Source organism: Lacerta agilis, chromosome 2 (assembly GCF_009819535.1).
Source record: "Lacerta agilis isolate rLacAgi1 chromosome 2, rLacAgi1.pri, whole genome shotgun sequence".
NCBI lineage: Eukaryota > Metazoa > Chordata > Lepidosauria > Squamata > Lacertidae > Lacerta > Lacerta agilis.
Window position 1 is genome coordinate 38,647,441 of NC_046313.1, and position 14,273 is coordinate 38,661,713.

Here is a 14,273-nt window from a genome sequence, read left to right on the forward strand (position 1 = left end):
GAAATCAGAGGACAAATGCTGTGATTGGGGGAGGTTGGTAGCACATCTGCTTCACGTGCATAAGGTCCCAGGTTCAATCCTCAGCATCTCCAGGCAGGTCTGAAACTCTAGAAGATTGCCATCAGCCACTATAGACTGGAGTAGGGAACCTGTGGCCCTCCGTATGTTGTTGAACTCCTGCTCCCTACCTAGTTTTACCCGTCATCAGGTATGATGGAAGCTGTATGCATGGAAGTCCAGCATAGGTTCTCCACCTCTGGTGTAGACAACACTGAGCTAGTTGGGCCAATGGCCTGACTTACTATAAGGCAGCATTCTATGTTTCTGTATTCCTGTTGGAGCATAACATACATTGTGCACCATTCCCTGGTTGTAGCATGAATCAATACAATGTAAATGCTAATGTGCACCTCCCTGGGTGTGTATGAACAGGAATTATTTCCATATGTATAAGCTCCCCCCTTCCTCCCGTATTGTGCAGATATTCTGGATTCAATCCTCTCTCCTCTGTTCTTTCCCTCTCCCTTCTGAATCAGATGATAAATAATAATTGAACACAATTCAATTGGGGGGGGGGGTGCTTATGCATTGAGCAGCATTAGCTCCTCCTTTGCACTCCTGTTTCTCCTGTTTGTGTATTACAGAATGCTAAGTATGTGCAGTGCCGTAGCTGGGGGGGGGGGGGTTGGCCGGTTTTTTTGGCCCCAGGTGCCATTGGGGCTCATAGCCTTTCTCTCTCTCTCTGTGTGTGTGTGTGTGTGTGTGTGTGTACGTGGAGGGGGGTGCCAAAATGGGTCTTTGACCCGGGTGAGATAAAGCCTAGTTTTGCCCCTGGCATGTGAGAACCCTCATTTCATTTGAGAACATAAAACAGCCTTCACCAAACTGGTGCCCTCCAGTTGTTTTGGACTACAGCTCACATCAACCCAGTGGCTTCTGCTTCTTCTGTGAATTCCAAATAATAAAAGACTGTTGGGGGGGGGGGTAGCTAGAAAGTGAGCATAGGAGAACCAGGGGGAGAGAGCATCTCCAAAGAGGAGAGGAAAGTTAATTTTTGTCACCAAATGGATTTTATCTCCTTAGTGTTATTCTTTTCTTTCCCCAGTTTGGTGTAGTGGTTAAGAGCGGCAGACTCGTAATCTGGGGAACCGGGTTCGTGTCTGCACTCCTCCACATGCAGCTGCTGGGTGACCTTGGGCTAGTCACACTTCTCTGAAGTCTCTCAGCCCCACTCACCTCACAGAGTGTTTGTTGTGGGGGAGGAAGGGAAAGGAGAATGTTAGCCGCTTTGAGACTCCTTCGGGTAGTGAAAAGCGGGATATCAAATCCAAACTCTTCTTCTTCTTCTTCTTCTTCTTCCCCCTAGTAATTAATTTCCTCTATGAACATGCCATGGAACCAGCTGAAAATAACATTTGTCCTTTGCAGACACATCATTCATCTGTGGCATATTTGACAACTGCAAATATTCCAGCTTTCCATTTTCGTTGGCTTTATTAGCAAAGACAAAGTACAAAATATGCAGCCTCTCCTCTGAAGAAACTGACACTTGCAATTTTTTATGTTATGGATCAAAATAAATCCATTTCATTCCAGTTTAGCTATCAACATGTAGGAAATCACTGGGGCTGAAAAAAAAATACAAGCTCTAGAGGATGTGGAGATGCACAAGAGAGTCTCGGAAGGAAAGCTGGAAAGTTACCTGGTGAGATGAGAAGGGTGTTTTCTAGGGAATATTATCCTTCCGTGGAAAGTAAAACGCTGGCCCATTGGGGGCTATTTAATGTTTTCTTCATCAATTACCAGGAGTCCACAACTTGGGAATGGGAGGCTCAGTGAGTGATTTATGTTGCAAATTAGAACTGTCAGTCTCAACCTTGAGGAAGAAGGGCTGCTTTCAAAGTTCAGATCAATACGTCAGCATCTGAAAAGATCTTCTTCTGTCAAGAGTGGGGATGAAAGGTTGCCAGGCAGCTTCAGATCCTGCAATGTTTGTCAAAAATGCTCTGATCTGAGCTGCTTAATTAAAGGTCTCATGCTGAAAGGTGCTGGAGGAGCCCCACGCTCACCATAGTCGTCAGAGATGCTTACACCTGCTTCTCTGACTGAAAAGTGTAGGGCAGGGTTTCCCAAACTTGGGTCTCCAGCTGTTTTTTTGGACTACAGTTCCCATCATCCCTGACCACTGGTCTTGCCAGCTACGGATGATGGGAGTTGTAGTCCAAAATCAGCTACAGACCCAAGTTTGGGAAACACTGGAGTAGGGCTTCAGTGGATCTCAGGGCTTAGACAAGTTGCTTCCATTAGATTGGAAGCTGCACAGGTGCTTGGGAGAGAAGACACCCAACACTCAAAAGGACTAGACCATGGTGAATTATGTCAGGCTGTGAGAAACTGTTTGGGAGGGATTGTCTCATTTTACCCTGTTCTTCTGCACTCCAGACACTGAACCAGATTCAACAAACCTGGTGTGCTAGCAAAAGCCAGCACAAGGACTCCCACTACCACAATGGGGCTTCCCTCCTTTCCTCCCCCAACATGCCCACCTCCTGAGGACCGAGGGAATAATCAGAACAACACAGAGTGGAGGAGAGGGGGGTGGTTCTGTCAGACTAGCAGAAATGCTAGCGCTGATGAAAACATTCTCCTTAGTGCTATGTTCCTCCTTATCTTCATAGAAACATGAGCTGGCTGGTGATGCATACTGGTGAGGCTGGGGGTGGGCGGGGAAGTGGGGAGAAGCAGCGGAAGGCAGACGGCCCTGAGGCAGTTCAGTAATCACGGGGCGGAGGTGGTTAGCTGCAAAACATGCTAAGGCAAATGCAGCACTAGCTTTTAATCATCATTTGTTCAGCCCAGCCGCACCAGACAGCTCATGGGGATATGTCAGCAGCATGGGCACCCCAGCAACAATTTAAGTACCAACCAGGCATGTGCAAAGATCCCTGCCCAAGAAGTGTGCAAAAGCAAAGAGTCAGGCAATGGTAAATTCTCCAAACACAGTTTTTAATGTAGTTTGCTTGTACAGTTTTCTGGTTTTGTGTAAATCTTGAGAGATCAAAGGAATATATATTTATGGCTCCATTCAGGAGAGCGCTGGAAATAGCTATATGAGCGCAGCTGGAAAAGAAATGAAAGCATTTGAGAAGTAGTGGGCATGGAAAGAGGAGTGGCGAAAAGTGGCAGCAGATCCACCCACTCGAAAGCACAGCGGGCGTGGGGATCTATGACCCTGGGTAGAGTGGTTTAGAGCTCTGTTTACCCTCTAATCCCCATACTGTCATGTAAACTCAAATTCACAGTGGAACAGCCTCGAGATTGGTGCTGTTGGAGGGCAATTAAATGGGAATGCAAACACACAGTAAATTCTGTTGTGGACAAGTCCTCGGTATCACAACCTGGCAGAGTGCCTGATTTATGTAGAAGCTGTTATTGCCAACTTTTAATGAAGAGCCAGCATCTGTTAACATGAGAGCAAAAAGATATATGGAGCTAAAAAGGTAAAGGACCCCTGACAGTTAAGTCCAGTCGCAAACGACTCTGGGGTTGCGGTGCTTATCTTGCTTTACTGGCCGAGGGAGCCGACGTTTGTCCACAGACAGCTTCCGAGTCATGTGGCCAGCATGACTAAGCCACTTCTGGCGAAGCCAGAGCAGCACATGGAAACACCGTTTACCTTTCCGCCAGAGCGGTACTTATTTATTTATTGACGTGCTTTTGAACTGCAGGAGCAGGGACCGAGCAATGGGAGCTCACCCCGTTGTGGGGGTTTGAACCACCGACCTTCCGATCGGCAAGCCCAAGAGTCTCAGTGGTTTAGACCACAGCACACCCGCGTCCCATATATGGAACTACATTACACTAAATACTAGGGGTGTGCATGGGCCTTGGTTAAAGCTCTTAGAAAACAACAGAGTGAGTTCGCCACCCCAGCTTTGCCCTGGTGACTTGTGTAGCAGCGGAACTTGTGTGCCGCCAAACGTCTTGATGTTCTGGGTGGATCTGCAGCAGGCAGCTCATAAAGACTGCATCCCCCCTCTCCCCCCCCCTCCCTCCCTCTCTCTATCTCTGGATACTGTTTTTCAGTATCTTTTCCAGCTGCACCCAGAGGATTCTTATTGTTATCTTTGGAAAACCAAGAGCTCTATTAATCTTTTATTTCCTTAATGGAGCTTCCCAGTAGACAGATGTGAGCCCAGCACATCATCGGGACGGCTGCACAACAGCCTTGCTTTTCCCTGGCTGACTTCAAGCCGGTGCACCTCCATTAGCAAAATTATCTCATTAAACCTGCAAAGAAGCAGAAGAATCTGCCACCTCTCTCTCTCTTGCTCTCTCTCTCTCTCTCAACATACTTTATTGCTGTTAGCACTCTTCGCTATTAGTTCTATTGAGCATTGCCTGCAAAAGTGCTGCAGAGGGGTCAGCTGTGCAACAAGAATGCAGAAAGCATGGGCAGCAGCAGAATAGCTGGAAGTCGGGATAATTTAAGGGAAAGAAACTATTTAAGCAGCTACAGTTTCATGAACTAAATTAGAGAGGGGTCACAGTGGATGGCCTTGAAGAGATCTCCTGAACTTGTAAATACCAGGAATCTTTTTTTCCTTTAAGCAAGCACCATGATAGGAATCTAATTTTGCTCATCATATATGCCACTGCACAGCAAGCATGTGAGGTTCCTATGAGCTTCTGCAGATGGAGCAAAATTGCTTGTTTTATACCTTTCTTGCATGAAACGTACGATGGCATACAAATGGCTCTCAATCGATCTCAGTTCCAGGCACCTTACTTCCAAGCAGCAGCCAGACCCAGACTTGGTTTAGCTGCTTCAAGTTTGTTACACATTGTGGCTCCATGTTCTGCTGCAGCAGTGGCACTGCACTGGCATTGCAAGCAGACTCACTGCAAGTAGACATGGGATGTTGCCCTGAGCAGAGCAGCTGACTGGCATAATATGCCGGTCACAGCCAGCATCACCAAATGTGGCATTGCAGTGTTTTGCAAAGCATACAGAAGCAGTCAGAGATGAGGTAAGGCTGGGTAGGACCTGCAGCAAATTCATTCAAAAAAACACTGACCACCACAGAGCCAGTGACAAGAGAACAGCCTACCACAATGAATACATGGAAGTACTCGTATACCAGGACGTTGCAAAGGACAGGAGAGCAAAGCAGGAGGGGCTAGAGGCATATTCCAGAAGGGGTGACTCCCGTTCTTGCCTCCAGTTTCCATCTCTGAGTACCGATGAGCTCCAGCTGAGAACAGAAAGAGTTGTTGCTTTTCTTTGATGTGCCAAAATATCTAAGGGCATCACTGGTCCCACCTGTCCAATACAGTACAACTAGCTGCATCAGCACAAGGAAAACCTGTTACTTTTGTACCTAAGAACTGTGAAATTGGGGTGTGAATCATCAGAAATGCCAGGTGGCATCAGAGTGTTTCTTCTTCCTATCCCTAGAATATCATCACTTTACAAAATATATTTATGACCTTTACTACAGATCAGACCCCACACTTCCAAATCCCAGGCCAAATCCCTCTAACAAACATCATTTGCAGGGACAGGCAAGTTATATGTGATACACCTGTCCTGGGAGCTTGTTACTCATGCTTTAAAAACAAAAATGAACTCAAACTTCCTTTTCTGCTTCCAGTGAAAAAGCACGGACAGTGGGATATGTAGATCTGTAAACACTAGGTGTCATCACCATGGAGAAAATTGGGAGGCCCCCCTTCTATTTATTGACAGAATATGAGGACAAATTGTTCACCTTTCTTCTTCTCCCTCCCCCCAGCAGCTTCTTTGACGCCCCCCTCTCCAATCAACTGAATTTTGTTTTTCACACATCCTGTGTTCAGTCACAACTTAAGTGCTACAGGCAAATAAATAAAAAAAACAGTTCATATCTAACTGGCACTGTGGTCAATAGGAAATTCTTAATCTTTAGGGAGTCTCATTTTATTTCTCCTTTAACAGGTGGTTGGGAAATAAGAATATTTGGGAGCATTATCTTAGCTTATCTTAACAGTGGATCCTTAGTACTGAAGGTTTGCTTCTAACTATATCCTCTTTACCTTTTATCCATGACTTGATATATAAGTGTACATATATTTAGTCAGCATCTGTCTCCAAGATAGCATCTGAAATGTGCTAAGCTATCTGGCTTACCAGCATTAAAATATTTCCCTTGGGCAATTTAATCCTGTCTGGAACCAAGAAATCGGCATATTAAGAGTAGAGTATGAGACTCTGCAGTCAGATAATGCAATCAGTGGCAGTGATTTGGCCCAAGTGAGGGCACTCACTTAGCCACAGCTTGTCTGCAAACTTATGCAGATATAGTATAAGATAAGGAGGAAGAGTAGCTGCCTTTGTTTGTATATAGTTTGCTTGAAATAATGCCATATGCAGTTCTTCCATATTGTGTTACATCAGGGTTTGCACTTACCAGTTAGTTAACCACAGGCTACTGTTACCTCATAACCAGCACTGACCTGAACACTACATTAGGAAAAAACTTTCTGACAGAGCAGTTCAACAGTGGAAGGGACTACCTCAGCAGGTGGTGAACTCTCTTTCGTTGGTGATTTTTAAACAGAGGTTGGGTGGCCACCTGTCAGGAATTCTCCAGCTGCAATGAATGAATGACCTTTGGGTTCCCTTCCAACTCTACAGTTCTATGATTCTATAATTCTACGGGCCCAGGGAGCCAAGGAGATGGCATGTGGGAGAGAGATAATCATTTTCAACATCTGCAAGGGGTGAATTGTAATGCAGGAAGGGGAAGTGTTAGAATCTCCTTTCCATAACCACCACAATCAGGATCTTCACAACTGCTTTAAGAATGAAATCATACTGGGACTTTCACGGGTCTCCCATGAAACATTTCGTTTGGTTCTCACGGTCTTGTGAAAATCCAGCACCCTTTGTCCTCTTAGACATTATATTGACAATGAAGGTTTGTGGAATCAGGGAGGTGGTGTGGTAGTCTCTGTCTTTTCCTGTGGCTGTTCTATCTGTATGTTGTGATACTGTGCTGCCAGGAGTAGAGGCACGTGCGGGCCTGGTGTCTTCTTAAGCTGTATTGTAAGAAATGCAACCCATTGTCAGAGCTTAGGACAGGGGTTGAGACTCAGCTGAACCCAGGAGTACTCCCAAAGCAGGCCATCTTCACACCACCCAGATGTTTGCAGACATCTTTGTAACACTGAGTTGGTCTGCCAATGGGCCTGGTACCTGAAGCCAGCTCCCTGTAGAGCACATCCTTGAAGCAATACCACCCAAATGGCTGATATAAGAGTTAACTGGTAGCTTGGAGAAAATTACATGATCCTACCTGGTAAGCCATTGCCACTAACCACCTGCAGCTATATAATTTAAAGCAGCTTCTCTGAGATGCTTGTAACATGTCCACCACAGGCACTTTGTCCCTAAAAATAATGAGTTCTCACAATCAAATCATAGCCTAAGGCAGCGTAGATGCACTACCTTTAAAGCACAACTGAAGCACATTTTCCTCCTCATATATTCCTGTAGCTTATCACCCACAGGGTTAAAAACTCCCAGGAACCCTTATTAAACTTACAATGCCCAGAATTCTTTGCGGGGAGGAATGTGCTTTGAATGTGCTTTAAAGATGTAGTGTGTGCTATGCATTCCAGATCATGTAGGGCAGCTGCTCACACCTAGGTTTCCTCTTTAAAATGCCCATGGTCAATATGTGGATATCAAGGGTGGGGCTAGTCTAGACTTGTGATGGGAAAAGTAAAGTCCTAATCCTTCTTATAATTAAGCAGTATATCAATTTTATTGAATGAATGAATGAATGAATGTTAATGGCCTACACAGATATAATGCGTGAATATGGCTTATGAATGTCTGCAGTGTGGGCATGTAGAAGCTGAAGACTGCTCAAAAGCAGAGGCTGCCTTCTGCTGAAATCTATGTCATGGTTTGCTTATGCTTTGGATGTGCTTCTTATTTTGCTGAATATCCCATTTGTGGCCTCGGCACAATGGGTGATGTTATTCATTAACTTGTTTCTCTTGCAACTGAAATTTTAAGAGAATAACATGAAAGACACTTCCGCTTTGTTAAGCATTTTCTTCTCCTTAATCGTGTAGAGATTTCCCATGAATAATGTGAGCTATAATTATTACCTGCAGGTTGGCAGAGCCTTGGCGAGCTGTTCCTAAAAAGGAATCTTATTTTTTTTCCATTGAATTTCAGATGACCAAGAACAAAATTATAACCACCTGATATTAGGCACTACAAACCAGACACCTTCCAATGGTAAGCTAATAAACAAGGGAAGATCAAAGTTACTGGTGCTGTAACTTTACTCTTTCTACTGGCATGGAAGCCAAACAAATATCAATAGAGTATTTCATGAGCTGGACTCGCACATGAAAAATATTTATTCTATTGATCATATTGTATTTGGGCCATATTGTTTAACAATGGTCCAGTTTCTCTTATGCAGAAAGGAGAGCATTGTGCTACGTTTCCTGATGTTTAGAAACACAAATGCCTCTATTTCTTCCTCAGTTGCTGCTGTCGAAGATCTCTTTGATTTGTAGTGTCTTGGGCGTCAAAAGATGCACAGCAAGAGCAAAACCTGCTTGCCCAGATAGGAAAGAAATTTGCTTTGAAGCCATATAATCCACACATGCCAGTGCATTGCTGATGTTTCAGCGCTCATCATCAATTGTGTTATTTTACTTTATTTACAGCTTTTACAACGTAATCAAAGACAATTTCATTGCTGGCAGCCAGCTGCTTGGGACACAGAGCCTAGAGGTGGGCAGACAGCTTAGCTGCCTCTGCACAGTATCCATGCTGTCAGAAATACACATACACATCAGTTGTGTATGTTGTTTCTTTTAACAAGGTCACCATCCCTTTTCTTTCCAATATTTGGCTGTGCATGCTATCTGACTCCAGAATGACAACTCCTCCCAGGTAACAATTGTGACCAGCACAGCTAGGGCCAGATTCAGTAAGTTGCCATAGTAATTGTGTGGGTGATTTTTTTTTTAAAAAAAAAAGCAAATTGCATGTGTGGGACCTCCAATCTGGATGGGAGCTAGAGCAGGGGGCATAGCATTAAAGCCCCCTTACCCCTTGCCAGGGTGCCAATCTGTATCAGACCTCCTCTACTTCCATTTTCCTTCTAAAAGCAACACATGCTTTTGTTAATTGCACCAGGGTTGGCATTTCTAGTTTGGCCCTTAGTTGACTTCTTATATAAGGAGGGTCAAGGGATTATTTTTGTTTAATTCTGCTTTCTAACCTAAAGAGCTCAGATCTCTTGAGTCTTTGTATTTTCTTTCCTCTAATGTTTCCTATACAATGCAAGATTGCTTCTCTACCTTGGACCTCTCTCACCACCAGTTCATTTCATCTAGTCTTCATCTGGTTGCCCACTGAGCTTTTGCAGCTTATTGCTCTTAGGTTTCCTGTGGTGTCTGTTTATAGAGACGGATAGATGTTTTTGACTATTTCCAGCAAATGAAGAATAAAATCATCTACAAAGTCAGAGCCCATATCCCCAGACTTTTCTGTTGGCTCCCAGGCAACTTTGCTATCCTTCACTTCAACAGCATATCAAAGAAGAAGAAGAGTTTGGATTTGATATCCCGCTTTTCACTACCCGAAGGAGTCTCAAAGCGGCTAACATTCTCCTTTCCCTTCCTCCCCCACAACAAACACTCTGTGAGGTGAGTGGGGCTGAGAGACTTCAGAGAAGTGTGACTAGCCCAAGGTCACCCAGCAGCTGCATGTGGAGGAGTGCAGACACGAACCCGGTTCCCCAGATTACGAGTCTGCCGCTCTTAACCACTACACCAAACTGGCTCTCAAACACTCTCTGCCAAAATATTTTGGCCTCAGTTTGCCTATTACCTGCATCCCTTGATTCTTCGGTGCCCCCCCTGCTGTTCTTTTGCCACCTCTTCCTTGGTGCCACAACAATCACTTTTGCCTTTGCGTGATTTAGGTCTGCAAAAGCACTAATATGCGGTTGTCAATATTAGCTTTTCAGCTTTGTGCAAATACCGCATGAACACATCTCTATATATTGCTTTCTAGGCATGGTGCCTCCAAGTTGTTCTTTCCCTAGGGCTGTCATTTATAAACTAGCTTTGCCGCTGCATCGTTCCTAGTGAAGAACTCTTGGATACATGAAAGCTGTGCTGCATTTTAAACCGAGGCCTCCATAGCACAATCACTTGTGAGAACAAACAGCCTTGAAAAGGTTACCTTGGCACTCTGCTAAATTATCTGTTTTATTGCTCAGTGTTGGCAATTGTCATTCCACAACTAAAATAACAAGTCCTTCTCTCTAACACACTAACCCCAATTTTTGTCCTTTCCATTAACCTCAACAAAAGAAGAAATGCCAGCCACAAAACTGTTACGTTATGTCTCTCAGCAAGGCCAAATATTTATGCTATATCTGAAGTAAATTTGTACAAGAGAAAAGCTAAGTTTAAGCATCCTTTTTTAAAAAAGAAGAAGTCGGGTTCAAAAAGACACCTTCCATTGTTGCACCAACACAGAACAGAGGAGATGTAATAAATAAGTGCAAGAATGGATCAAGCACAGAGAAGGTAGTTTTTGCAACCGACAATCCACAATGAGGAATAAAGGTTCTGTTCAAAGTTGGGTGGCATGGTAATTATGGCACCTGCTCAATGGACAGCCGTGACTCATGGGGCAGGAGAGAGGCAGAAGTTAGTGGCATCCCCACCACAGCAGTGAGCCAATCAGAACAAGGATGAGATGGGGGAAGCAGCAGCAAGTCAGGAGAACTGTAGATTGCCGGCTGAGGTCTGTAGGTACACTCACACACCAGTGACACCCCAGAAGTCCCCTGATCTCACCACCTCACCCCATCCTTGTCCTGATGAGTATAGCACTACTGTCTCCAAGATGATGATGTTGACTACACACACACACTCATGAGTCACTGCCAACATTGGACCATGCAGTGGACCAAGTTTAGACCATCTCAGATTCAAATTAGGCCCGGGTTTTTTCATGCTCATGCATCACTTTAAAACACAGCTTAAACAAAATTTGTCCAAATTCCTAGTCTTCCATTCATGTTTCAAATGTGAAATTTTACTCCAGAATTCAAAATACAACAGGCCATTTATAAAAGATTATCAAATACTAAATGCCATTGCATATCAAATGCCAAATACAGCCAAATAATATTACTGTAGTATGCCCAATATAAAACAATGCCAAATTCTGAATATCGCTGCATGCTAGCTGTAAAATACTGTTAAATATCAACTGTTTTATATCAGACATTGAAATAAAATACAATCAGATTCAGGGTGACCTTGGTCCAGTCTCTATGTCTCAGCCTACTTCACAGGATTATATAAGAATTAAATGGGTGAAAGACAACCATGCTTCTTGCTACCTTGATTTCCTTGCAGAAAAGCTAGGGTATACTGTACATGTTCGACAATTATTCATATAGTTTTATGTAAACCACAGTTTAAAACAGAAATACAAAATTTCTCACTTTAGCGGGGAAGATACCAGGTGAGTTGTGTGCCTACTCAGTTTGCTGATCAGGTGCTGGTCTCTGTTGATGGGCAGTTTCAGGGCTACTGCTCTTCCTTTTTATGGTTCCTTATCTATAAACCAGACTTGGACTGGACAGACCTTCAAATGGAGGACACCTTCAAATAAGAGCACTGCCCTCTGGCACCCCTTTCAAAATAGAGGACTACATTTGAAGGAGGTTCTGCATCCTTGACCCAAACAGTATGGAGGCTGAGAACAGTCTCTAAAAGAAGACTGCAAGAGTAAGCCCAAGAAGCTCCCACCAAACCAACCAATGTAAAGACCAGTATTCTGAAGTGTGACAGAACTGGTATCACAAAGTACTTTTGCTGCATTGTGATGCATTTGCACTCAAGATTTAGACCCTTTGTTCAAACTATTTCCTTCTCACGAACTGGTATTGTAGTGTTTTTGTTCATTAGTTCTAGTGCTTCATGACAGCCTGTGGAATTTTTGTTTGCTTGCAAATAATGCAAGCCATAGTTCATGATGAGATTTTTGTATTGATGAGTGTTTGCTGTAGGTGAGCAAGTGAGGCATCATCGTACAAACATATTGAGTCTAGGTTGTAAGATTAAGATTTCAGGCATGTCCCCACAATCTGAGGATGCTGGGGCAACTGAGTCATATAGCGTGGGCTCAGGTAGTGATTGGTTCAACTAAGGCAGGTTTTTCTAGCAGAACAACACCTATTAGTATGCAGAGAGCATTCTATCTGCTCAAGTAAAACCCTATTGCAAATATTCGCATGAGCCAAAACCGAAAGGGAAGTCAAACAGAAATGGGTTCTTTGGGGCTTTTCTGTGAATACCCTCCCCATACCTTGTTTGTCTCCAGAAATCAGTCTCTGAATAGATTCATAGCAAGATCTAGAACACTTTAAATGGCCTCCCCAAAGGCATTAAGGAAATGCACAGCAGAATACCATGCTATTTCAGGAAAATCATTTGGAGCACCGCTTTGAACAGTTCACTAAGATCAGATCCACACACTGTAATGGTCAAAGGAAATAATGTTAGAGACTATCCAGAAACAGACACCAAACAATATAGAAAAATCATAATGACCTCATCTAGAAATCAATGATTTCTTAATAAATTTTGTTGCTGTTGTTTATTACCCACCCTCCACCTTTAAATACATTTAAAACTGTTTAAGTTCCAATCACAAAAATAGGATTGCTGCTAAAAAAAATATGCATGTCAAATTAAAAAAGCCGCGATAAAGAGGTGTGTCTTCAGCATATGAAGACACACCTCTTTATCTGCATAATGGAGATACTAGATGCATATGAAAAAGTTTCATCTTGGAAGTCCAACAATTGCTTCTTCTTCTTCTTCTTCTTCTTCTTATTATTATTATTATTATTATTATTATTATTATTATTCAGTTGCAGTGGAGCAATGGAGACAAGTTTTTCCTACTGTCTGGGGATAAGCAATTTGTGGTAATATCACAATATTATGGTCTGTTTTTTAGTATACCTAAAATCCTTTGCTTGTTAGGGGCCACCCCACATTTTCTTCAAAAAATTGCTTTGCACAGGTAACTACCATAGAGTTATCAACATTTTCAAAAAGTAGGGGGTCCGTGGCTTGGCTTTTGAAAAATAGGGGGTCGTCAGTAATTAGTTAATTGGGAACCACTCTGTTAGAACATCATGGTCTCTCAGATTTTACAAATCCTCTGCTGTTTAGAAGATTGCTTGAAAGACTTCTGCTTATGTACCTTCTTCACCTTTACTGCTGTACTCAACTGCTTAAGAAGATCTTCATGACTATGGCAGACCAACACGGCTACCTACCAGTAATTCATACAGAAATGCAGTCTTACTAGGTTCAAAATGATGGAGTAGCCTATCTTTAGCCTTGCAGTCTAACGCGAAGAAATTCCTAGCCGTAATCAGCAACCCTGTTCTAGAACTCTTGCACTGTTGAACATTATCCCACAGAAGGTGAAAGCCTGAACCAATCTCTCCACACCCCATCCAACAATACTGACTATAATTTGGGTATATTAGGTGAAGCTTTGCAGGGGTAATATACCACCTACTGAGAACTTTGCACTGTGCTTTCTTTATTTGTGTGTTTGATTGATAAGGTTGCAAAAGAGGTCCAGATACAATGCCAATCATCTCCTTCCAAAGAATCACTTAAGCCATTCTCTGTGTCTGCACATCCCAAAACGGTTTGCTGAGCGCTGGATTTTATAAGGACCAATATGAAAAAGTTTATATTTAATTATGCTGCCCTTGTTTTAAATGGGTTTTAACCAATTGCTCAAGCTGATTAATTAGTTAATGTTTGGTGAACTTTTATTATAATTTAGCCTAAAGACCAGTTTCCATTCAAAAAGGCAACATGGTACACTTTGCCACAATGCTTTGCAAATAACTATGAGGCTACTGTGGATGCTAGCAGGATTTGTGTGTGCACACACAGGCATAAGAAGACACCTTAACTGTACAAGCCTATATATACATGTTTATTTGGCAGCTCCCAGGTAAGTGTGCCAGTCTTAGCCTGAAAGCTAATTTCAATGGTGGGGAACCTGTGGCCTTCCAGTTGTTGTTGGACTCCAACTCCCAGCAGCCAGTATGCCTAGTGGTCAGACATGATGGGACTCATGGCCTAGCAGCACCTGGATGGCCACAGGAGGACCTGGTGCTAAAGGAAGCAGACCACGTGCT

General features: G+C 43.3%; 1 protein-coding gene across 6 annotated transcripts in view; it reads left to right on the plus strand.

Moving 5' to 3' along the window:
* The window catches only part of SHISA6 (shisa family member 6), a 256,732-nt gene that overhangs the window by 220,939 nt on the left and 21,520 nt on the right, over positions 1–14,273 (plus strand). For 4 of the 6 annotated variants that reach the window (XM_033139590.1, XM_033139593.1, XM_033139587.1 and 1 more), the window contains exon 5: positions 8,231–8,293. The exons of the other annotated variants lie outside the window; for them this stretch is intronic. In XM_033139590.1, coding sequence (XP_032995481.1) covers positions 8,231–8,293 — 63 coding nt within the window. The remainder of the gene's footprint in view (positions 1–8,230; positions 8,294–14,273) is intronic. 6 annotated transcript variants of the gene reach the window in all.